This window comes from Colossoma macropomum, unplaced genomic scaffold (genome assembly GCF_904425465.1).
Source record: "Colossoma macropomum unplaced genomic scaffold, Colossoma_macropomum, whole genome shotgun sequence".
Classification (NCBI taxonomy): Eukaryota; Metazoa; Chordata; class Actinopteri; order Characiformes; family Serrasalmidae; genus Colossoma; species Colossoma macropomum.
This window is the reverse complement of record NW_023494794.1, coordinates 29,419,907-29,445,133: the sequence shown is the minus strand read 5'-3', so window position 1 is coordinate 29,445,133 and position 25,227 is coordinate 29,419,907. Positions and strand designations below refer to the sequence as shown.

The window sequence follows — 25,227 nt, the reverse complement described above, 5'->3', positions numbered from 1 at the left end:
AAGGAACGTTTAGACCAGCTGTGGGCTGGTGGTTTCCCAGAAGTCATGAGAACTTGGCTCTAACTGAAAGCATCATTGGTTGGAGACCATTTTGAAAAACACTGCTGCTTTGACTTGTCCACCATGGTGAAGACCAAAAGTGTCAGACTGGGTTCCTTCTGGGTCACAGCTCTGCAGAGATTAGTGTTTTCCCTCATCTAGACTCTGAATGCAGCCTTCTTAATGAGCTGATGAGCTGAATCAGCAGCTGTTTTACAGAAACCTGGAAATAGTTTCTGATTAGTCAGACTGTTAGGATTGGGAAGTGGGTGACGTCCTGTTTTAAGAAAAAGAAAAGGACTGAACTGTCACTGGGGTGAAACTCAAGGGTGCGTCTTCAGTACCTTTACTTAGGGAACATAACTGTAATCAAATCAAATCAAATCACGTTTATTGTCACATCACATATATACAGGTGTGAAAGTGAGTGAAAATCATAGGTGTGTTGCCCCCTTGTTGTAAAAAGAGGGATAATATATTAGACACTTAATATATACATTAATACACACCAGTATTGAACCATTCCAATATACAGTTTTGTACAGTAATATAGGTGTCATGTTGAGCTTCATACCAGGTAGGAGTCAAGTGCAAGTTTGAGAATAAAATCAACAACGCCAATCAATTTAGGACTGAGCTTCTTACATGGTAACTTCAACTTCAGATCACGAGTAGATAGCCATACCATCTGTCCAGGATGAAAGGAGTTAATTCTACGGCAGTGATGATCAGCCTGCCCTTTGTGTCTATGAACCGCCCTTATGAAGTCTTACATGTGCCTCCTCCCAATGCTCACTTCTCCTTATCCACTCATGTGCAGCTGGGACTGAGGAGGGTTCACCTGACCGGGGGAATAAAGGAGGTTGAAAACCCAGAACACTTTGAAAGGGAGTTAAACCAGTGGAGGAGTTAGTGAGAGAATCCTGTGCATATTCGGCCCAGGGTAAAAAGCGAGACCAATCGTTTTGTGCCTGTCCGCAATATGATCTTAGAAAGTGCCCTATTTCTTGGTTAAGTCGCTCTACCTGCCCATTCGACTGCGGATGATGCCCTGAAGTGAGACTAACATTAACGTCTTCTGGTAGACCATAGAATCGGAAGACCCGATGGAACAACACTTCTGTTTCCACAGCTGTTGGCAGTTTCTTCATCAGGACCAGTTTGCAAGTTTGTGGTTCATTTGAGATTGAGAACATCTGGAATCACACTGACCACAAAATAACTGGGGAAAAAGTCCACTGCTTAGGTCATTATAACTGGATTAAAAAAAGTCCATGTGTCTGCAAATTTACCTCAAAGGCTTAATAATTTAAAAAAAATGACTTAGCGTCACTGTCAGAACTAAACCCTGTATCTCAATTTCTATTTTTTTTTCAATTTTATTTGACAGTTCAAAAATACCAGCTCCATTTACACCGAGTACAAAATTTAAGGATGAAAACAACGGCAGCGGAAAGACTGAATAAAATCAGTCTATATCGACACTGAAATGTAAGAACATCACTTTTCTGGAGATGTGAGGTTTTGTTCCTACAGAGATGTTATATTTTACATTGTTTAGTTTTTTATTTATTTATAAATTTTATGCACTTTTTCCTCAGTATAGAGTGTGGAACTAACAACAAATAGCGAAAAACAGACGTGAAGCTTTGAGAGAAGTAGCCACTCCACTTTTCAAAGTAGAGTTCACCACTTTGTGGTTGAGCTCAGGAAGTTTACATCAGAAATAAAACCCTCTTCTCTCCCTAAACTGCACAGACACTAAACTGCACACCCACCTCATTTACTGCAGACCTTTTAAACTTCGGTTTTGACCGCTGTGAACAGCCCACTTGTACTTGGGTCTGATAAAAGTTGCAGGTCTTAGTCTTCTTAAAAGTGAACCCAGCTTCAGGTTGCTGCTGGTGGGAATGCATTATTGCGATGGTCTGCACTAAACGAGGGAACACCAGCACTGCACTGTATAATCTGCCTGTTTAACATTTCACTCAATAATAAAGTCACATGATTCTGGCATATCAATGTATTTTGGTCCAAGCATCAGTGGCCTGATTAAATTGATAAACCAATCAATGACGCAGAGATCTAGTAAAATTTATTATCATCGCTTTGATTGTAAGACACATCGACGTTAAACCTAATGTCCATTGTATACTGAGCCACTGACAGGACAGGCTCACTGGGCACCAGCTGGACACTACATTTCTCCACTCATTTTACTATGACTATACATCTATACATACTTCACACTGCACTGTCACTTTGTTTATGCATCTATAAATGTCACATTGCACAACCACTAACATTTATTGCTACAGTCCATAGCCATTTGTTCATTCACTGGAGGGGACATGCACCACTGCATTGACACTTGCATAGTATTTATGCAATTTACTTCTTAGTTTTGCACATTACTTTTATTTTTTAGTGTATTTTATTTTTATTTTTTATCTCTATTTTCTATTTTTATATCTGTAAATAGTGTATGGCAACACTTTGCTCCTGTTCATTTTGCTGTTGTTTGCTCTTTACTGTGCTTTGTACTGCTGCAATAGAAGAATTTCCCTCTGGGAAGTTTATTAGTAATTACACTTTCCAACCACCGGGGGGCTCTACTTATGCACAGTCAGGAGAAGTTTTAAATGTACAAACATTCTCATGCACAACAAAACAATAGTGAATCACATTCTATGTGTAACAATGTGTGCATTCCAGGTTTATGCACAAAACTGTGCACAATGAGACCCCTGACCATGGTGGACCTCTCAGAGCAGCAAAGTGCTCCAAAATGGATGACGAAACCACATTTAAGGACATGCACAACTGGTCAAAATGTTTCTTCTTTCTTTCTCTTGTAAACCACACAGTTTCATGCTGGTTGTTTAGATGAAACGTGAGAAAACAGAACTGTTCCTCATTCTGTCTCTGCACAGACTCAGCAGAGGACAGTCCAGCACTCAGTGGTCATTTAACGCTGAAGAGTACGTACACTGGGCAGGATGGAGATGTCTGAGAGTGTGAAGACGGAGGACGTGTACCAGACGCTCCACCACCCTCCTTCAGTGAAGAACCCAAACCCAACACACGGTGAGAACAAACAGAACCTTCAATACAGCAGAGAAGTAACATTCAAATCAGTCTCACTGTCACTAATGAGCTGCTGGACATTTCCTCTGTCCATCTCTAACAGAGCCAGTGAGGAGCTGCAGGTTAATGATGGTGCTGTTGATCTTCAACACTCTGTTATTGATCGTTATCCTGATCATGATCGGACTCTTCGGTAAGTCATTTAACTGAACTGACGTGTTTAATGGAGGTTGTGTTTCTTGTTGTGCAGATCATCGCAAAAACCTCAAATATCTCAAAATAATAAGTTCACCGCAGAAGAAAAAACACTCGCTTTTCATGTGAGTCGATGAAATCTAAGGGAGAATTTCTGTTCTGTTGGTCCATCAATCACGACATTTTGAAAATGCGAAAGCTGATTGCTCTGCTGAAATGATGCAGAAAAATAATAATAGAAAGCACATATAAGTTTTCTCTTGGACAGTGATGATACAGCATTTCTATCTGAATAGGTTCAGTCACTTTATTGACTTTGTTTATCATGTCATACAAGTTATATAAAGTACAGAGTCTTACTATATAAAAAGCGGTTTATTATCTACACACTAAACTGAATCTGGGCTGCATACGAAAGCACAGAGTCTGTGGTTCTACTGGGCTCTTACTATTTACTTTACCATATAACTTCCCTGCTACGTCAAGGAGTTTCTGATTTAATTTACAGTGACATTTAATTATTACATTTTGAGATATTTTACCATATCCTTCATCAGTTTAATATCTAGAACCTGTTTGTACCTCACATTTACCTCATAAAGAACCTGAAAATCCAAATAAAACAAATAACAAATAAAAGGTTTTGTAATCTTTTGGGGAACCAAATAAAACATCTTCACAGACAAACTTTGCCCTGATGTTTGAAGAGTGTCAGAAAACAGATCATTAATAGGAAAATATCTCAAATTCATACAGATACGTTTTGGTGCGTCAGGCTGTGTTTGTACTAAAGTGACACAATTCACACTTTACAGAAGGTCTTTTTACTGTCTGAGCTCACCAGGATGACTTTTGGTGGGAGTTCAGTGTGAATTTTCCTTAATTCACATTCATTTCAGTTTTTGTTTCAGTCTAAGGACGGTTAGACGGCTTAGACATTACTGAGTCAGACATTTCTCTTAAATTGTGTTTAATCTAGAAAATTAAAAAGCATCTTCTATAGAAAAAATATAGTCAGGTCATCAAAAATATTTCACGGTTTTTGTTTATTTTATTTTTGTTTAAAGAAGAAAAAGAACGATGCCACTCATCCCAGTTAAAGTGAACGAAGGGGTTTAGAAATCATGAATGTAACTTTTCCTCCTTTTCTGTGACTTTGCAGCTTTAAAAGAATCAAAAAGTGCTGAAGTGAATGAATTGAAAGCTGCTGGTGAGCAACACACACACACACACACACACACCCACACACACACTCATACCAAACACAAGCACACCTGGTTTCAGTTTTCAGACTCTTCAGCTCTCAACACTACAGTCGTTTGTAATATGAACAACATCCCTCAGTGTTCAGAAGTGTGCAGAAATGTGTAGAGGGTGTGTTTACTTATTCACACTCAGAAAATCAACACAAATATGGAAGCTGTGCAGGGGCGCCCAAACTTTTGCCTACTCTTAAATATTTGGATTCATATTAATATTTGTTATTTTATTCTATGAAATATGATATTGAAACAATTGCTGAATAACTGATGGACAGTGGAGTCGCTGTTTTCATAAAAACATCAACTTGATATTAAATGCACTAATAATTCTAATATTCTGCTGGTTCTGCAGTTTAACTGTAGAACAAAGCTGTAAAGATGATAAAGTGGAGCAGCAGATCTGTAAAACACAAAGCAGATGAAGATAAAGAGACTAAAAAAGCTCCTCAGACTGTTTTACCTCTTCATGTCAGACTGAGATGATCTGTGTCTGTGTGTGAGTTGTAGGTGAGGACAGTGAGAGGGAGGAGCTGTGGCGTCTCCATGACGGTGTGTTTTACCTGTTCTGGGAGGCTGAGGGGAGCTGCACCGAGGCCCTGAACTTCTGTCAAGATAGAAACTCCAGAATCGCCACCGTTTCAAGGTGGGATGGATTTCCTGGACTCAAAGGGGATTCTCACTACACTGCAAATCCTGATTACGTGGCAAGTGAATTCATCTTTTATTTATTCATTATGTCTAATATTTCCCATTATGAGACTGCTGTAAGAATAAGATCATTTAAAGTAATACTAACATTAACACCAGCGTTACGTACTGTGAGCTCTGTTCTGACTGAAAAAGCAGAGTTAGCTTTGAAAGTGAAGCAACGAACATTTTGCTTGTTTGCATTTCTCTGCAGCGCTTCTTTAGATTTTCCCTCAAAACATCCAGAAAATCACACCAAAGAACCTCCTCACCAAAACAGAGCATCACTAAACTGTCTTGTTCATAGCAGCCTGTCTTTATGCAGTCATGTCCTCACATAACAGCTTGGAATCGTCCACTATGACCGTGACAGCAGGGGGAACTGCACTGAGATTACAGAAAACAGTCGCTACAATCAGAGAAAACAGCTGTTTTGAGAATTTATATATTTCTGCATACATTATTGAACATCAACACGTACAATATTTATATAATTTGTAATTTCATGGAGACTTGTCTCATGGGGGCCTTACACGGCTGCCTACCTTTGCCTAGTGCAAAGACCACCCTTACTAAAAAACAACAGTAAATACAGTAATGCAGTTTTTTGGACTGCACACCTGAGCTACTGAATTACTATGACAGATACTGATAATGTCTTTATATATATTATATATATATAACTGCTGTCGGAATAAAACCCCGTATCTCCATTTTTGGCATTTTTCAGTTGTTTCACAGTTTGAAAATGCGACACTGTATTCACGACTCTGTGAAAGACTACACGATCAGCTGGTGAACCCCTCCTCATCTGTACTTCTGAAAGCCTCTCTGAGATGCTCTTTTATACCCAGTCATGTTTCTGACCTGTTGCCAATCAACCACTAGGTGTTCTTTAGCTTTACACAACTTTACCAGTCTTTTGTTGCCCCCATCCCAACTTTTTTGGAACGTGCTGTTGGCATCAAATTCAAAATGGGCAAATATTTTTCAAAAAAACAAATAAATTTCTCACTTTCAACATTTGATATGTTGTCTTTGCACTATTTTTGATGAAATATAGGGTTTAAATGATTTGCACATCATTGCATTTAGTTTTTATTTACATTTTGCACAGCATCCCAACATTTTTGTAAATGGGGTGGGAGGCAGGGTCAAAAAATGAATTCTACCAGCTTTAACCTCAATTTAAACCCTGCTGTGTGTGTTTCTGTTTGCAGGACTGGATTCTGTCTCAGGCAAACGGGAGGAAGCTGTGGGTGAACATGGTGAGACTCAGTATTATTGAGCACATTGATCACAGTTAGACTGAAGCCCTGATCAGCTGGACTAGTGTAACCACAGGACGTCCAGTAATGTGATCTGACTGGCTGATTTGTGTAATTTCCCTGTAAAAACTACAGACACTGATCACTAATCACAAAAATTACACCTAAAACTAATCCAGCACCAACAGGGCTTTAATGGACAGTAGCAGATGCAGTATATGCAGACAAGTATAACACTGTAATGCTTAAAATAAAATAAAAAATCTGGAAAATACTTTGAAAATAAAGTTCTTAATGTACTTCATTGAGAAACAAATAGACCTAAATGATCAACTAGTCTGCTTTTCTGTTTGAAGATTAAGAGACTACCAGATTAACCAGCTGGTAAGTTTTGAAGCTCTTCACTCTGAAAGAGGGAATTCAAACACAGCTTTACTCATTCAGCATGTAGATCAGGTTATAAAGCAAAACTTCTGTCCAATTATGTTTTTAAAAATAAGTCCAGTAATGTGAGGACATTAGAGTGAAGAGGGACATTTTCTCACAAAATGTCTGTTTATCTCCAGGATGGTATTGCAGCTGGACACCTGAAACAGACCCTCTATTACTGTCCATGGAGCACAGTCACCCCAGGAAACTCCGAGAAAATGCAGGGCTGGGTGTGTGAAATCACAACAACATGCCAAGCATTCTGAGAACACCAGTATGTGTTCTGTTTTGGGAACACTTTATTTGGAGTGGTTCTTTGTAGATGATCAATAAACTCTTAACAGATTCTCAGTATCAGTGAAGTATCAGTAGTGAAGTATCTGAATTACTGAAGTAAATATGTTGTAGACGTTCTGTTGATACAATACTCACATTAAGTAGATGTGTTGTTGAAATGTTACATGCAGTAGACTTTATATCACTGTTGTTGGAACAAAGCCTCGTATCTCCAAAATAGGAACTTTACAGAAGAAGAAAAAGGATACTTTACTTTTAATGTAAGTCGATGGAACCAGAATTATTTTTAAGTCATTTTGGGCCGTTTCTTCTGGTTCATTCATCATGAAATTTACACACAATGTAAAGGGTAACAGGTATTTTCAGATTATGTCAAAAACTGAAAAATCGACAAAAATGGAGATACGAGGTTTTGTATCGACAGCAGCGATACGTTCCTCTCATTACACGTAACCTAACTTTACCCAAGTTTACCCCACCTTACCGTAACCCTCACCCTGGCCTTAATCTTAATCCTAACCCTAACCTTAACCTCGACCTAAAACCTAATCCTAACCTCACCCTCAACCCAAAACCTAATCCTAACTCTTCCACTGGCCCTAATCCTAAACCTAACCTTAACCTTAAACTCAACCCAAAACCTAATCCTAACCTCACCCTCAAACCAAGACCTTATCCTAACCCTGGCCTAATCCGAACCTTAAACTCAACCCAAAACCTAATCCTAACCCTCACCCTAAACCCTAATCCAGTGTATCTCCAGGTCCAGGATGGTGTCAGTGTGTCTGTATCAGCTGGTTGATGTTGATGGTCTGTATTAAACCTGTTCATGTTCAGCTCCTCTCAGTTCAACATCTACAGATCTGAACTTGGACACAAATAAAGTGAAAAACAGCTGATTCAGCAGATTATAAACACAATTACACAGTCAATTAAGAGTCTCTTGATGATCTACTGAATGTTTTCACTGCTGCTGCATCACTGATGTGTTGTTGATGTTACTGAGAGTCTGTTAAGTGTTTTTTCATCTAAAAAGATGAAAAAAGAATAAAGTGTCACTTCTGTTTTTTTTTTTTTTCCTCTCACTGAAAAATGAATAACTTGCATTTAATAACTCTTTAGACTGGAAATGAAATAAATGATGGGGGTCTCTGACTTTTGCACAGTGCTGTGTTACTGTAAAGTTTGAATGTCAATGTAAAAACTTCCAGTTTCCAGAAGATCTGCTTTTATAGAGGTCGTCATACGACTAATCAGGTCCATCTGATTAGAATCTTCTTCTTCTTTCCTGTGGAAGCTGATCTTTTTCTCCACATCGCTTCATTTTGCACTGATGAGCTTTTAGCTGAATAAATCTGACTCTGTGTGATCTGTGACGTCTCGTCTGCTGTTGAAAAAACAAATCAATTCATTATTTAATTAGTGCAATCAGCAGTGATTTTATATGTAAGCGTGTTTAAACATTTTCTGTCCTCTCTTCAAGGAAGCCCAGCATTACTAGTATAATTACTAGTTACTAGTGTTTATCATGCAATACCTGCTTTATCTTAATATGTTAAGTCAATACTTAATTATGTTAAATCAGGAGCTGCTGATTGAACTTGATGGAAAATAATGCCTTGTGATGTCTGGAGGTGTCCAGGAGAGTCTGGAACCATACACTGTTCTTCAGTGTAGCCCATTTCAACTACATTTTAAAAAATAGTTATTTTTACTGAATTTATGTTTATTTGAATTGATTTCAATCATAAATAATAGTTTTATAAGCAAACACACATTATAGCCAACATAAATGGTTTTAAATAATATGCATTGGTGACTAAAACTTTTTCCCAGCACTATATTTGAGCTCTGTTCTCATTTAAAAAAGCAATTTGACGCGAAACACTCCTTATAACTTCAGCGTGAGTGGGCGTGGCTAAACTCTTATAGGCTGAATAGGTGGAGATATGTGTTGCAGTGGGATTGTGAGAACAGTAGTGGGATTGTGAGAGCAGCAGTGGTCATTGTGAGAGCAGCAGTTAAATTGTGAGAGCAGCAGTGGTCATTGTGAGAGCAGCAGTGGGATTGTGAGAGCAGCAGTGGTCATTGTGAGAGCGGCAGTGAGATTGTGAGAGCAGCAGTGGTCATTGTGAGAGCAGCAGTGGTCATTGTGAGAGCAGCAGTGAGATTGTGAGAGCAGCAGTGAGATTGTGAGAGCAGCAGTGGTCATTGTGAGAGCAGCAGTGGTCATTGTGAGAGCAGCAGTGGGATTGTGAGAGCAGTAGTGGGATTGTGAGAGCAGCAGTGGTCATTGTGAGAGCAGCAGTGGTCATTGTGAGAGCAGCAGTGAGATTGTGAGAGCAGCAGTGGTCATTGTCAGAGCAGCAGTGGGATTGTGAGAGCAGCAGTGGTCATTTTGAGAGCAGCAGTGAGATTGTGAGAGCAGCAGTGGTCATTTTGAGAGCAGCAGTGAGATTGTGAGAGCAGCAGTGGTCATTGTGAGAGCAGCAGTGAGATTGTGAGAGCAGCAGTGGTCATTTTGAGAGCAGCAGTGGGATTGAGAGAGCAGCAGTGAGATTGTGAGAGCAGCAGTGAGATTGTGAGAGCAGCAGTGAGATTGTGAGAGCAGCAGTGGTCATTTTGAGAGCAGCAGTGGTCATTGTGAGAGCAGCAGTGGGATTGTGAGAGCAGCAGTGGGATTGAGAGAGCAATAGTGGGATTGTGAGAGCAGCAGTGAGACTGTGAGAGCAGCAGTGGTCATTGTGAGAGCAGCAGTGGTCATTGTGAGAGCAGCAGTGGTCATTGTGAGAGCAGGTTGAATGAATAACCGACTCTAAATGTAGGTATTGTGATATAAACTGAGTCTGTTCTACAGTTTCTCATTAGGTTGATTGGAATTTTTGACTGTACAAAGTCACTGATATTCTTGTCACTAGGAGTGAAGCTCACTGGTCTTAAACAAGAGCTTTATCTGTGATGTATTTGATACTGTATTGATCGACAACAAAAGAGAATCCAAAGGCAGCTTTATTAGACTCAGACCAACAGATCTGAATAAGTGCACAAAATCCAACAGGTTCCAAAAAGGATACATACAATCTGGAAAACAGTCCAAATTACAAACTAACCAGAGAATAATGAGAGAACAGGCTAATGAAAGCTTACTAATGAGCCCCAACAGAGAAGCAAGTGTAGAAAAGAACTTCAATATTGGGGAAATAGTGACCTCTTGAGGCGTGGAGGGGAATTCCAAGGCCTACATGTCACTTCTTCTCTAGAAGATACTTTTTAATGTTCTACATTAACTATATTTTCAGGGTAACTCTTATTAGACTGAAAGATAAAAACTGAAATGTCATTAAAAGACGAAAAAAAATAATTTAAAGTTTACTTTAGCATAATTGAACAGCAGTATTCTTTTAAAAAATTAAAGTAGTTATGCAATATTATTCACAACCATTAGAACTATTTACAAAACTCTTCAAAAGGTCATTATGATATATGTACTCAATATATGTAAACAAAGACATTTTTCAGAAAGCGAAGTGTCACCAGCTCAAACCCAAACACATTTGGAACTTTTAACTGACTTGGACTTTAAACTTATTTTATTAAAACTAATGATTGAAGGTTTCATTTTGTCACTAAAACAGTCAGAACACTATGCAGACTTGTTTCAGTAGTGACTGTTTCAGTGACAATTTTAGCTCATTCTGAGTTTAGAAACTCAGCCAGTTCGTGACCAGCAAACACAGCTTTGAACAGCTGTTCACACAGAAAATCATCATATTTTACATTAAAATACTAAAAAGTGCTGAACTGCAGAAAATATGACGATTCTTAATGTTCCACACTGATTTTTAGACTTTGGGACTCATTTACTTCAAAACAATGGGATCTAACTGCTCACCATGTGGACATGAGGGACAGGGATGCAGCCTCACTTCCTGCTCTAAAATGCAGGGGCGTGGTTAAAATAAGTCTCCGCCTACAGACTGAAGCTATTTGTTATGGTAGTGACATGAAAACATGGGACAGCGTTTTTATTAAAACATTAATCTTAGGATTAATCAAAATCAACTTCACTTTAAGAGAAATAAAAAAAAGCTTTTGGCAAAAAAAGCAGAAAAATGTAAAAAGTATTATTTTCACAAGTGTTAATTTAGAGGTTATATATATATTTAATTTATTACTATTTCCATTAATGCTTTGGTTTAATTAAAGGGTTTAAAATAGATCAGAACATAAACCTTGTAAATATCTAAGGTCTGAAACTTTTATTGTTTATTTATTTTATTTATTTTTAGATGTGTGACTACAGTTTGAACTAATTCAGTAGAATGGTCCATACAGATTTTTTAATGCATTAATACATTTTGGCCCCACAAGACAAAAAGTTTGAGCAGCGCTATGTAGTTTTTCTTTCTTTAAACTATGAAAATAATACAGAAAATGCACAATAAGTAATTTGTATAGTTTAACAAAAAACAAGTATGATTAACATTATCTAACAAATATACTATTTCTTGTCTATTGATTGTGACACATTTGGCATTTTCAGATTTACTAAATTAAATATTTTGTTTTTTTCCCGTATTTTTACCATTTTCAAGTCCATTAAACCCAGTGTTCATTCTGTTGACTGAATCTGATCATTGTTTAATTAAAGTCAAACCTCTTTATTCTCAAGTGCAATAAAATCTGTTCATTTCATGTTGTTTCCAACACACTTCAACCATGTCATAACAGGTTATGCCACATGCTAACTTTAGCTGTGTGTGTAGTTAGCCATCATGACAAACAAATTTCATGAAAATGACTTCTTACACCGTTATATTACTGAACAAAATCTGTCATGAGAGCATACGACATGTTCATGACACGATTATGACAGTTATTTAGTGAGTTTTAAGCAACGTGTTGCTAAAATGTGTGACATGGTAAAAATAATCAATAAATTGACAAATGTAGTCAGTGAAGTGGCAAATTCAGAGAGTAACAGTAGCTGCACGACAATAAACACAACCTACAGTTAAATAACTTACTAGAGAGTCCGATCATGATCAGGATAACGATCAATAACAGAGAGTTGAAGATCAACAGCTTCGTCTTTATCCTGCAGCTCCTCACTGGCTCTGTTAGAGATGGACAGAGGAAACGTCCAGCAGCTCGTTAGTGACAGTGAGACTGATTTGAATGTTAATTCTCTGCTGTATTGAAGGTTCTGTTTGTTCTCACCGTGTGTTGGGTTTGGGTTCTTCACTGAAGGAGGCTGGTGGAGAGTCTGGTACACGTCCTCCGTCTTCACACACTCCGACTCCACTCTGCTCCTCGGCAGCGTGTCCTGATAAACGTTCATCTACAGCACAAACATCCCACCTGTCTGTTATCAGTAACTCAATCAGGCTGCAGTACAGAGTAATGAAAGTGTACCAACCTTTCAGCGTTAAATGACCACTGAGTGCTGGACTGTCCTCTGCTGAGTCTATGGAGAGACAGAATGAGGAAGGTTTCGTTTCTCAACCAGCGTGAATCAGTGTGATATGCACATGGATAGAAGGAACATTTAGACCAGCTGTGGGCTGGTGGTGGCCCAGGAGTCATGAGAACTTGGCTCTAACTGTCAGACTGGGTTCCTTCTGGGTCGCAGCTCCGCAGAGATTAGTGTTTTCCCTCTTCTAGACTCTGAATGCAGCTCAGGAAGGCCTTGATAATGAGCTGATGAGCTGAATCAGCAGTCGTTTTACAGAAACTCTGAAATAGTTTCTGTTAAGGTCAGACTGTGAGGACTGGAAAGTGGGTGATGTCCTGTTTTAAGAAAACGAAAAGGACTAAACTGTCGTGAAACTCGAGGGTGCATCTTCAGTACCTTTAGTTAGGGAACATAACTGTAACATAACTGTACAAGATGTCAGTCTATGTGTGCAGGTATTTGATTTGCTAGATAGAAATTACAGCAGATCAGAGTGAATCTGTTGAGGTATGGATGTGGTGTGGATTGTCCATGGAGATCATCATGATGATGATTCAGAGGTGTAGTGACAGGCCAACTGACTGATGCACCAGCACTACCAGCTGTTCAGCCCGGAGGGAGGCAACTGTCTTGGAACCGGCTGGTTCTGGACTGGACTGTACCATATTCATATTAAGTTGAATTGACTCCACATTCCCATACATCAGACCAATGGACGTTCTCTCCAGCCATCGTTCATATACAGGAGAATTATCTTGCTGAAAAATGACTTCTGATCTTCTGAATGAATTTACACCCACAAATGTTTATGCATATTATTCAATAACTGCAGGGAATAAATGTAAAGTGTTGGTATTTTTTTTTTTTTATTTAACAGAAAGTGTATTTTATAGTCATCAACATCAAATTTATACTTACTATCATATCTGCTGCCACCAGTTCCTCTCCTTGCCAGCAGAGGTCTCACTCTCCTGAGTACTGAGCCCCTAGCAGACACCTGTGCTTCATTAGATACCATTGTGTAGGGTATTTAAGGGGCATTGAGACTATGTTCTGAGTGAAGACTTGTCTTGGTATATCCTACAATTTATATATATATATATATATAAAATCTTGCTATTTGCTGAGTTTAACATATTGGAAAACATAAAACATGGATTGTACCACAACTGTTGCATTTTCTGTTTAAATATTTTCCCTCCAACATGTTAAATTCAGCAAATAAGCAGTAAGTGTGTATTAATACATGAAGATGTGTGTCTCTGTAGAGGACGTGTAACTTATTTACACATCAACACAAACATGGAATATGACTAGGGGTGCACAAACTTTTGAATACAGCCGTATATCTATGCACATCTAAACGACTGAATGAATTTAAAAGTTCACCAACAAAACTTATCAGCTCCAGTAGACGTGATTCAGCTTCACTGTATTTGCATCAGTTAAACTAGACTTAATACAGAAATGCATCGCAAATCAAAAAGTCTCAAATAGTCAAAAAAACAAAACAAAACAAAACAAAACAAAACAAAACATTGTCCGAGTCCAGAAGATGAGCATTTCTACGATGCACTGCATTAACAAGTCTGGAAAAAGACTAACAAGATCAACTGCCAGCATTGCAAACGAGAGTTTATTGGAAACAGGCTTAAAATAAATTCATATAATGTCACATACAAATAATGTAAAATTTGAACTTGAGAAAATAAGCAAGGAAGTCATTTAACACCAGACATGAAAACTCATTAAAGCCGTGATGAAGTTCTCTAAGGTTTGGGGGGGGGGCGACACATGTGCTTCTAGGGTCAGATCTCCACAAACTCAGAGGAGGGTCAGAAGTGCAGTGGACGCAGTGAAGCCAGAACAGACACTGTAATAATGTAGATCTTCACAGAGAGAAGAGACGCTGCAGAGGACGCAGAGCTCTCATGCTCAGGTGCTGCTGTGGGGTTTTCAGATGGAGCATATTCTAAACTGTACTCTTCATAATCTGTAATAGAATAATCAGCTGCTTCCTCAAAGTCATCAAAAATGAAGCTATCGTAAAAACTAAATGAAGGTGGTGTCCGATTTGGAGATTCAGGGATTTGGAGAGATTTCAGTTGACCACTTTCACACACCCAGCCCCGCATGTCCTCTGAGTTTGCTGAGTTTCCTCCATCCAGCGGACACTGACAGAGGGTCTTATTCAGGGGTCCAGCTGTATCACCATCCTGAAGATAAAACATGAGTAACACGTTATAAAAACAGACCCTCATAAACAGGTCCTCAGTCACTCTAATAGATTCTTAATGACGGCTAATATTCATATAATAGTTACATGTGCATTAATAAGTTGTACCAGTTGAATGATGAACCATTTACTGACATAAGAATTATCAATTGCTATTTTGGACTTTAGAAACCTAATTATTCATTCTAGTTTTTAATAGTGATATGATTTAATATTTATATTTCATTATTAAGCATTTACTTAGCTGCATTAACAATTATGAATCACTACTGACTGATAGATGCATTCAATTTTATTTAATGCTTAAATAATAATCACTAATTCGTTAACATACATTTTTTTAAAGATTAATCATTAATTGGACTGTGACTTCACATTATTTTTACAATATATCAAATCAGTTATAACAAATAAACATGATACATTTATGCAAATTATGTCACTAAAGAAATAAATAAATGGGCATTTGTTAAATTGTGAATGTCCAGCCTGTCAGTCATATTTCAAGCTGTTTGGAGTTGTTTTGGGGAAATCATACAAATACTTCATCTGGTGTGAATCAGCCAGTCAGATCACATTACTGGACGTCCTGTGGTTACACTAGTCCAGCTGGTCAGGGCTTCAGTCCTCATCACTACATCTCTAACTGTGATCAATGTGCTCAATAATACTGAGAGTGAATCTTACAATATTCATCCACAGCTTCCTCCCGTTTGCCTGAGACAGAATCCAGTCCTGCAAACACAAACACACACAGCAGGGTTTAAATTGAGGGTGAAATTGGTAAAATGTGTTTATTCCTGACCCGCCTCCCACCCCTGCCCATCTACTCAAACCCCCCTCTCGGAATCTACAGCAGGTCAAAGTAGGCCAAATTTACTTCAGTTTATAATGGGCTCATCCCACGTCAACTCAATTTGAGCCTCTCTGGACACACCATTAATCTCCATCAGAAGGGAGGGGTTCACCACTCTGTGAAAGACTGCATGATCAAATAGTGCAACAACTCAAGAAGAACGTTTCTCAACGTAAAATAACAAAGAACTTTAGCTTTTCATCATCTACAGTACATAATAACATTAAAAGACTCAGAGAATCTGGAGAAATCTCTGTATGTAAGGGACAAGACCAAAAACCAGTATTTGCTGGCCGTGATCTTTGGGCCCTCAGGCAGCACTGCATTAAAACAGACATGATTCTGTAGTGGAAATCACTGCATGGGCTCAGAAACACTTCTGAAAACCACTGTCTGTGAACACAGTTCATCACTGCATCCACAAATGCAAGTTAAAACTCTAAAATGCAAAGGAGAAACCAAATATAAACAGGATCCAGAAACACTGCCACCTTCTCTGGGCCCAACCTCATTTAAAATGGACTGAGGGGACGTGGAAAAGTGTTCTGTGGTCTGACGAATCAACATTTGAAATTCTTTTTTGGAAATCATGGACACTGTGTTCTCTGGGCTAAAGACTATCAGGCTTGTTATCAGTGCACAATTTAAAAGCCAGCAACTGTGATGGTATAGGGGGGCATCGGTGCACATGGCATGGGCGATGTGCACATCTGTGAAGGCACCATTAATGCTGAACGATATATACATGTTTTGGCAACATATGCTGCCATCCAGATGACGTCTTTTTCAGGGAAGGCCTTGCTTATTTCAGGAAGAACATGTAAAACCACATTCTGCATGTATTACAACAGCATGGCTCTGTAGTAAAAGAGTCCGGGTGCTAAACTGGCCTGCCTGCAGTCCAGACCTTCAGTAAGAATACTGAATCTTGCTCCTTTACTGGTGTTATATGTGCAGATTAAAAGGCTGTAATTAGAACTGCATTTACCTTAGTTTATTTATTGTTTTTTTTCAAATATGAACTGCATAAACATTATATTATTATAATTTCTCCACATTTTTTATATAGGTACCTCGTTCTTGTTTGTAACGGTGCCAATTCTGGAGTTTCTTTCTTTACAGAACTTCTCAGCCTCAGCGCAGCTCCCTTCGTCTTCCCAGAACAAATAAAACATGCCATCGTGGAGAATCCACAGCTCTCCACTCCCGCTTTCATCATCTACTCCTAAAAACACAAACACTGAAGTCATTTCACTCTGAAATGACGAAGTGAAGCAAGCCTTTTTCAGCCTGTTTAAACTTCTGCTTTTTTTTATTTAAAGATCTTCTACTTGAGTTACAAACCAAAACTTGCAATGCAAAAAGTACAAAGATGATATTATGCACTAATTTTTACAGATGACCTTTAAATGGCCGCCTAAAATACCTAAAAATATGCAAAGCAGGTGAGGACCTCTTCCAAAAATGGGCACTTTCATGAACTGTAATCTATATATCTTGAAAGTATAACATTGTCTCTCCACTGTCATCATCAAGAACATAGAACTGATTTCAAAATATTAAATTTTTGTTCATATATTGAATCCTAAAATGTTTCCTCACCAGCATCTTCTGTTCTGCTCACTTCTGTGTTTTGTTGGTTTTCTGCAGCTGCGACATCACAAACATTAAAGTTGAAGGACAAAAACGAAAATAATTTGGACTCAAGCTCTTTTTTCATCTGACCTTCCAGGGCTTACTTAATTTACTGAATTTAATACATTGGTAAAACAATAAAACAAAATGTGTTTTTTCAACATTTTTTAGTGTGACTCTGTACAGGATGTGTACTTATTTTATTATTTACTTTGTTTACTTAATTTATTTACAGTTAAACAATCAACACAAGTGAATGGAGTGGTGATTGTGTTTGTTTGTGTGTGCTGCTCACCAGGGGCTTGTGGCTTTTTTGCAACTGCAACGTCAAAGAAAATATAAAATTAAGGTGGGAAAATTACATTTATGATATTTGAACAACTAAATCTCTTTAAAGGTTTTTACAATCGCTAAGAAGCATTTTTCAGTGCCAAGTTCACTTTGTTAAAACTCTTCACACCCCTTTTCACAAAAGACTGCATCTCAAAAACACAAGAAACTTAACAGGAAAAAAGATGAAAAAAAAAAAAACTTTGAATGTACGTTAACAAATCAAGGTTTTATGCTAAATGAAGTGTAAACAGCAACTGGCATTTTCACATTCTGTAAAATAAATACAGATACAAGGTTTTGTTCCAGCACTGATTTCGGTATCTTCCAAATAAGCAGCTGTACAAAAGATTCTGCTGAGCTGGTTTAAAGTCAGAGCTGAAACACATTTGGGACTTTTAACTGATCTTGGACTTCAAACTAAAATCCTTTTGCTCTGAGTGACTATAAACCTTAATTATGTTTAGTAAAACTTATAAATAAACGTTCCATTTTGTCACTACTAAAACAATCATAACACCAAACTTTACCAAATGTGTCAGTAGTGACTGTTTCAGTGGTGACAATTTTTGCTCATTTTGAGCTCAAAAACTCAGCCAGTTCATGACCAGCAAACACAGCTGTGAACAGCTGTTCACACAGAAAATCATCATATTTTACATTAAAACACTAAAAAGTGCTGAACTGCAGAAAATATGGTGATTCTTAATGTTCCACACTGATTTTCAGACTTTGGGATCTAACTTCTCACCATGTGGCGATGAGGGACAGCGATGGAGTCTCACTTCCTGATCTAAAATGCAGAGGTGTGGCTAAAATAAGGCTCCGCCCACATACTGAAACTCTTTATGTTGACGTGACATGAAAACTATGGATAGAATTATTATTTTTTTTTATTTAAAAATTATACTCATGAGTATGTGAGTTTATGGGTTTGGGGCAGACACTCCCAATAGAAAGTGCCCTATACTTCATTCTCCATTCACAACTCCATCACAAATCCATTTTAGTCCAAGACTAGGCTTAATCCTGAGTAATTCCTTAATATAATCTACTTTTATTAAAATTTTCTAAGCACAGTTTTTCTCTTTAAACTATAAAAACAACAATATATTCAAAATGCATAAAGCCACAAATTAAGCTTTATTTGTTTTCCACAAACTAATCTTAAATATTGCAGTGTCAGTGCAGAATAAGATTAGACAGTGTCCATGCAGGCAGATGCTCTTTATTAAAGACCAGGCAGGAGAACCGCAGTCCGGTGCTGCTGACATGGCCGAGATGGCAGAGAGGTCATCTTTAACCAAACCCTTTCCCTTTACTGTGGATACTGACACCACACTGACTAAACCACAGCCCAACACAGAACCACACACATAACTCTCTCTGCCAGTCAAGAAAGAGGTGAATGAGTTGAGGGCAGAGCAGTGAGTGTCCAGCTCACACAGCCTTCATATGAGGCTTGAATGACTCACTGTGTCAAAAGCTGCACTTGAATGAAGTAATATAAAGATGCTAAGAGCTCCAGCATCTACAAACACATGAAGATCATTAATGACCTTAATCAAAGCAGTTTCAGTGCTGAGGAATGGACAGAATCATGACTGGAAATGTTCTAACTGATTATTGCTTTCTAAGTAAGCTTGGAGTTGATTGGCAAAGACAGGGCAGTAGTTATTAAGTTTGATTGGTCAGGTGTTTAAGTAGAGCAGTAGGCGAACATGAGAATTAACAATAATGTAACATGATACTGTTTTATTACTGTTTTAAAATCTGTCATGATGTCCTATGACATGCTTATGTCTTGGTTATGTCAATGTTACGTACCAGGGTTCTAATAAAATGTTGCCAACATGCTTGACATCAAGAAAGCGACAGTCACTAAAATGATTAATAATTAATGATAGCATAAGCACAATAATAAATACAACCTAACTTAAATCATATTAGTTACTTACTGAAGAGTCCGATCATGATCAGGATAACGATCAATAACAGAGTATTGAAGAGCAACAGCTTCGTCTTTATCCTGCAGCTCCTCACTGGCTCTGTTAGAGATGGACAGAGAAAACGTCCAGCAGCTCATTAGTGACAGTGAGACTGATTTGAATGTTCTCTGCTGTATTGAAGGTTCTGTGTGTTCTCACTGTGGGTTGGGTTTGGGTTCTCCACTGGAGGAGTCGACTGGAGAGTCTGGCACACGTCCTCCGTCTTCACACCCTCATCATCCGTCTTCACACACTCGTCCTCCATCTTCACACACTCCGACTCCACTCTGCTCCCTGACGGCGCCTCCTCATAAACATTCATTTAGTCATTTAGTCATTCATAAAGTGTACCAACCTTTCAGCGTTAAATGACCACTGAGTGCTGGACTGTCCTCTGCTGAGTCTGTGGAGAGACAGAATGAGGAACACTGGTATTATGGAGACAGACTGCGTGATTTAGGGAGGGAAGAGAACTCTCAGAACTTGAGCTGGTGGCTGCTACTTGGACCCAGAAAGCAGGTCCCCCCGCCTTGTGGACAAAACCAAGGAATAGTAAGGAGATGGGCTGGTGGTGGGGAAATAAGTCAAGCTAAAGTTTATTTATATAGCACTTTTTGCAACAGGCGTCACAAACCAGCTTTCTGGGTAACACTTTATTTGTAAATGATAAACTTTCAACAGATTATCAGTAACACATCAACAACATATCAGTGAAGTAGCAGTAGTGAAGCATCTGAATACATTAAAGTGAATATCTTGTAGCTGTTTTGTTGATACAATACCTACATTAAGTATATTGATTGTTGATATGTTATATGAAGTAGACTTAATATGGTACTTTCAATAGGCAAAACCCAACCTCACCCAAAACCTAATCCTAACCCTCAACCTGGTCCTAATCCTAATGCTAACCTCAACCTCAACCCAAAACCTAATCCTAATCCTAACCTTGACTTCAACCCAAAACCTAATACTAAACTCACCCTGGCCCTAATCCTAATCCTAACCTTGACCTCAACCCAAAACCTAATCCTATCCCTCACCCTGGCCCTAATCCTAACCTCAACTTCAACCCAAAACCTAATCCTAACCCTCACCCTAAACCCTGATCCAGTGTATCTCCAGGTCCAGGATGGTGTCAGTGTGTCTGTATCAGCTGGTTGATGTTGATGGTCTGTATTAAACCTGTTCATGTTCAGCTCCTCTCAGTTCAACATCTACAGATCTGAACTTGGACACAAATAAAGTGAAAAATAGCTGATTCAGCAGATTATAAACACAATTATTTACACAGTTAATTAAGAGTCTCTTGATGATCTACTGAATGTTTTCACTGCTGCTGCATCACTGATGTGTTGTTGATGTTACTGAGAGTCTGTTAAGTGTTGTTGACACTCAGAATAAAGTGTCATCAAAATCTAAGTCTGAGACCCCATGATCATCGCCATTGGCAACAGTGGCAGAAAAAAACTCCAAGAACAAGAGGAAGAAACCTTGAGAGGAACCAAAACTCAAAAAGGGAACCCATCCTCCTCCTCTGGTCCACACCGGATAGCAAACAATATGACAAGAGAAAGATGAACAGAGAATAAGGTTGTGCTATTAATATAAATATTAAAAGTAGAGAAAAGGGGAAAAAGCCTGTCGTTGGACAGAAGCATTTAGATTAAGCAATGATAACTAATGACTGCTTCGTAGGTATGACGACTATCAGAGTAACAAGATAGAATCTGAAACAGATCTGAACCAGTCAGTGTTACCAGTGAAAACCAGTGACTGCTGTTGGGAAACCATGAACATTAATGACCACTGTTAGAAGCCTGTAATGATGATCTGTTAATATGAATATGAGAAGAGCTCAGATTAAGTCAGGCAGGTGAAGCAATGTCTATAATTAAATATTTCGAGTCTGTGCAGCAGCAGCATCAGGAAGTCAAACTGGTCCAGAAGGCTGGTGAGCAGTGGGCACCTGATTACAGTATACAGTGTCACAGAGTGCAGCAGATACTCTGGCAGGCCGAACTATTACAGCCTCCTCACTCTTTGCATGGTGAAATGGTTCATCATATTGATAAAGAATGTGTTGTATATGGTTCTATTTACAGTCGTGGACAGTAACGAAGTAAATGTAATTCGTTACTGTACTTAAGTAGTTTTTCGTGTATCTGTATAGTTTTTCCATTTTGGGTGACTTTTCACTTTCACTCCACTACATTTCAGAGTCAAATATCTTCCTTTTTACTCCACCACATTATGAGAAATCTGTCGTTACTTTTGGTTTATGTGTGTATAAAAATGCAACATGTCAAAACGAAAGAAGCGCAAAGCAAGAACACCAATCAGGGCACAGCGGTCACTTAGTTTTGAGCTTGTTTTGACCTGTTGGTCATACCGACCCAGTGCAGCACACGGTTCAACATCAGAGCAGCAGCGTAAAATTTCGGGAGAGTCTATTCAACATAAATGATGAACTAACCTAACTTTGTGTAAATAAACCACAATATAGAAATATGTACTCATATGCAGTTGTGACTGACGGGTCTTTATTCTGAATTTATACAAACACGATTTCATTTTATAGTAAATTAGTTTTGGCTAGTTTATGTTTATGAACAGAGACCTTGTGATGATGTCAAGGCGCCAGACACATCACCAATGAGATTTACATCTGCTCCACACCTTTAATAATATAAGATGCACCCAAATTGGACTAAGCTAGCTTGAGAACACACCGGTGAGAAATTAGATTGTAGGGATAGTGGTACGTACCTGGTTGATATCCTCAAGAGGTGGGTGTCCTCGGTCAGCAGCTCCTGTAGAGAGAAAAGGGAGAAATTGACCATTGGATGACGCTGTAGATTTAAGATACGTATGTAGAGAAATCTACGTTAATGGTGTCTTTGGTGATCAAGGTGTATCGTGTACTGGTTTTACACTTCTCTTGTTCGTAACCTCCTTAGGATGGTATGTTCCAGGGAAGGGGAAGTATTAAGGCAGCAGTGCATGTGACAGGAAGAGACAGCTTGGAGCAGACGTGTCGTCTGCTAAGGGTGGCAGGGCCTAGCAGGCGGGCTCATGAACATGGAGGTAGTTGAGAGGCTGGGAGAAGCTCTAAACGGACTCGCCCCTCAGTACCTGCGTGAACTTCTCTCCCACTATGAACCATCACGCCTACTTAGATCACAAGGTGCTGCTCACTATTAGTACCTAGAATTAATAAAGTGTTCGGGACTCAGACACAGCCTCAGTCTTTAAGTCTAGGCTAAAAACCCACTTGTTTAGTGGAGCCTTTGGTAATTAGTTTTTTTTTCTTATTAGATAAAAGGTTGAACTTTTTGAAGAGTGTAGGATATTAATTGGTGTTGCTAGTATTGAGGCAGATTGTTTTTGTGCTACTTCTTTTTTTTTTAATTAATTAATAAAAAAAAAAATGTAACATAGGCCAACATACTGTCATATCTCTGCCAGAAGTGGCCCAAATCTCTTTGAGTAAATGTGGGCCACTTTTGGCTTGGATGCAGTTTGTCAGTGCCGATAGTGGGCCAGTAGTGCCATATGTTTGCCAGTAGTGGCCCATATCCACATGCTATCTGGTTCTTTTCTAAAATTGGCAACCGGACTATTTTTGGAAGATTGATTGTGAGACGACTCTCTGTCACTGCTGTTTCTTTCTTCTGAGACAGAATTTCTTTGGAATTCTTGTTTACCTTTTACTTTAACAGAACTCTTTAACTGAAACCTCCATCCTGCCACAGCACGTCTTATTTCTGCCTCTGCGTAGTTACCTATTAACCATGAAGTGATATTAGAAAGTGTTGCTGGGTTTGCACTCATTAGATAGACTGTGAAGAGGAACACAGACAGTTTCGAGTTCCTGCTAAAGCTGGAGAAGTTGATGTCACGAGCCTATTTTGCTCAGTGTCAATAACATTAAATAGACAGTAAACAGGAAAAGCATGAATTTAAATAGACACTAAAAAACTCTCTCCACTGCAGCACTGTTGATGGGAACTAAGAGAAGTTAAGACGGTAAAAAATAGTAATATTACGAAATAATAAACTGTAATTATTTGTTTATAGTAATTTCTAGTCATGAACTTAATATGAATAGTTAGTGAGATTTGGTCATAGCTTTTCAAATATGAGGCATTCTGGATATTCAATTTATTATACGTTCATTTTCAGTGCTGTACAGCTTTCTCATTCTTATACAATGCTTTACATATAAATCCTTTAAACCATTGAAAGTAGTGATTCTAAACTTTTGAGCAGTAATGCAGCTTTATGTTGTTGCAGCTTTAACTGTGTTATGTGCCGTTTTGGATCAGTTGAATTGGATGTTTAGCTGACACACAGTTAGAAAGATCTGTTTGGGTAAATGACCTGCTGTCACTGCTTCTGGTCAGGGTCTAGGAGCGGTGCTACTTCAAGGGGAAGGGGAACAGCAAAAGCCTATTTTGTATATCAGTCGTAAGTTATTCCCAAGGGAAACTAGGTATTCAACAGTAGAGAAGGAGGCACTAGCTGTAAAGTGGGCCTTAGATTCTCTAAAGTATTATCTGATGGGGGCTGAGTTTATCCTTGAAACAGACCACAGAGCACTGCAATGGATGGCACGCATGAAAGACACCAATGCAAGAATTACGAGGTGGTATTTATCTTTGCAACCTTTTAGGTTCACAGTGCAGTACAAGAAAGGTTCCAAAAATATTATTGCTGACTACTTGTCTCATCATTCTGAGGACTGACTTCGCTTAAGGTGGGGGGTATGTGATGATGTCAAGGCGCCAGACACATCACCAATGAGATTTACATCTGCTCCACACCTTTAATAATATAAGATGCACCCAAATTGGACTAAGCTAGCTTGAGAACACACCGGTGAGAAATTAGATTGTAGGGATAGTGGTACGTACCTGGTTGATATCCTCAAGAGGGGGGTGTCCTCGGTCAGCAGCTCCTGTAGAGAGAAAAGGGAGAAATTGACCATTGGATGACGCTGTAGATTTAAGATACGTATGTAGAGAAATCTACGTTAATGGTGTCTTTGGTGATCAAGGTGTATCGTGTACTGGTTTTACACTTCTCTTGTTCGTAACCTCCTTAGGATGGTATGTTCCAGGGAAGGGGAAGTATTAAGGCAGCAGTGCATGTGACAGGAAGACAGCTTGGAGCAGACGTGTCGTCTGCTAAGGGTGGCAGGGCCTAGCAGGCGGGCTCATGAACATGGAGGTAGTTGAGAGGCTGGGAGAAGCCTGATGGCTGTTTTAATCCATTTTCTTTTCTTTTTCCTTTGTTGTATTTTTCTTTACCTTTTTTTTTGTAAAAACTTTAATAAATTGACAAGATTTGATGGATCCTCACCTTTGCGTCCTCCCGAAGTCTTCATCTCCTCCGCCACACATGGTCACATTACCACAGACCTACAGATGCAGTTTAGTAAAGGAAACTCATTTGTGAATC

General features: G+C 38.7%; 1 protein-coding gene across 6 annotated transcripts in view; it reads right to left on the bottom strand.

Annotated features, from left to right (window-relative positions):
- Positions 1-24,880, bottom strand: part of LOC118814929 — a 35,759-nt gene extending 10,879 nt beyond the window's left edge. The window contains exons 1-10 of one of the 6 annotated variants that reach the window (XM_036580821.1): positions 24,846-24,868; positions 24,681-24,724; positions 22,534-22,577; positions 19,924-20,167; positions 19,735-19,824; positions 17,742-17,765; positions 17,414-17,461; positions 16,885-17,036; positions 15,643-15,690; positions 14,334-14,935 (exon numbers count right to left, since the gene is read on the bottom strand). In XM_036580821.1, coding sequence (XP_036436714.1) covers positions 14,555-14,935; positions 15,643-15,690; positions 16,885-17,036; positions 17,414-17,461; positions 17,742-17,765; positions 19,735-19,824; positions 19,924-20,086 — 906 coding nt within the window. In that variant the 5' untranslated portion in view covers positions 20,087-20,167; positions 22,534-22,577; positions 24,681-24,724; positions 24,846-24,868 and the 3' untranslated portion in view covers positions 14,334-14,554. Of the gene's footprint in view, positions 1-14,333; positions 14,936-15,642; positions 15,691-16,884; positions 17,037-17,413; positions 17,462-17,741; positions 17,766-19,734; positions 19,825-19,923; positions 20,168-22,533; positions 22,734-24,680 lie in introns of those variants that run through there. The other 5 variants (XM_036580824.1, XM_036580823.1, XM_036580822.1 and 2 more) reach the window with 5 other exon arrangements.
- Positions 24,881-25,227: the final 347 nt, after the last annotated feature.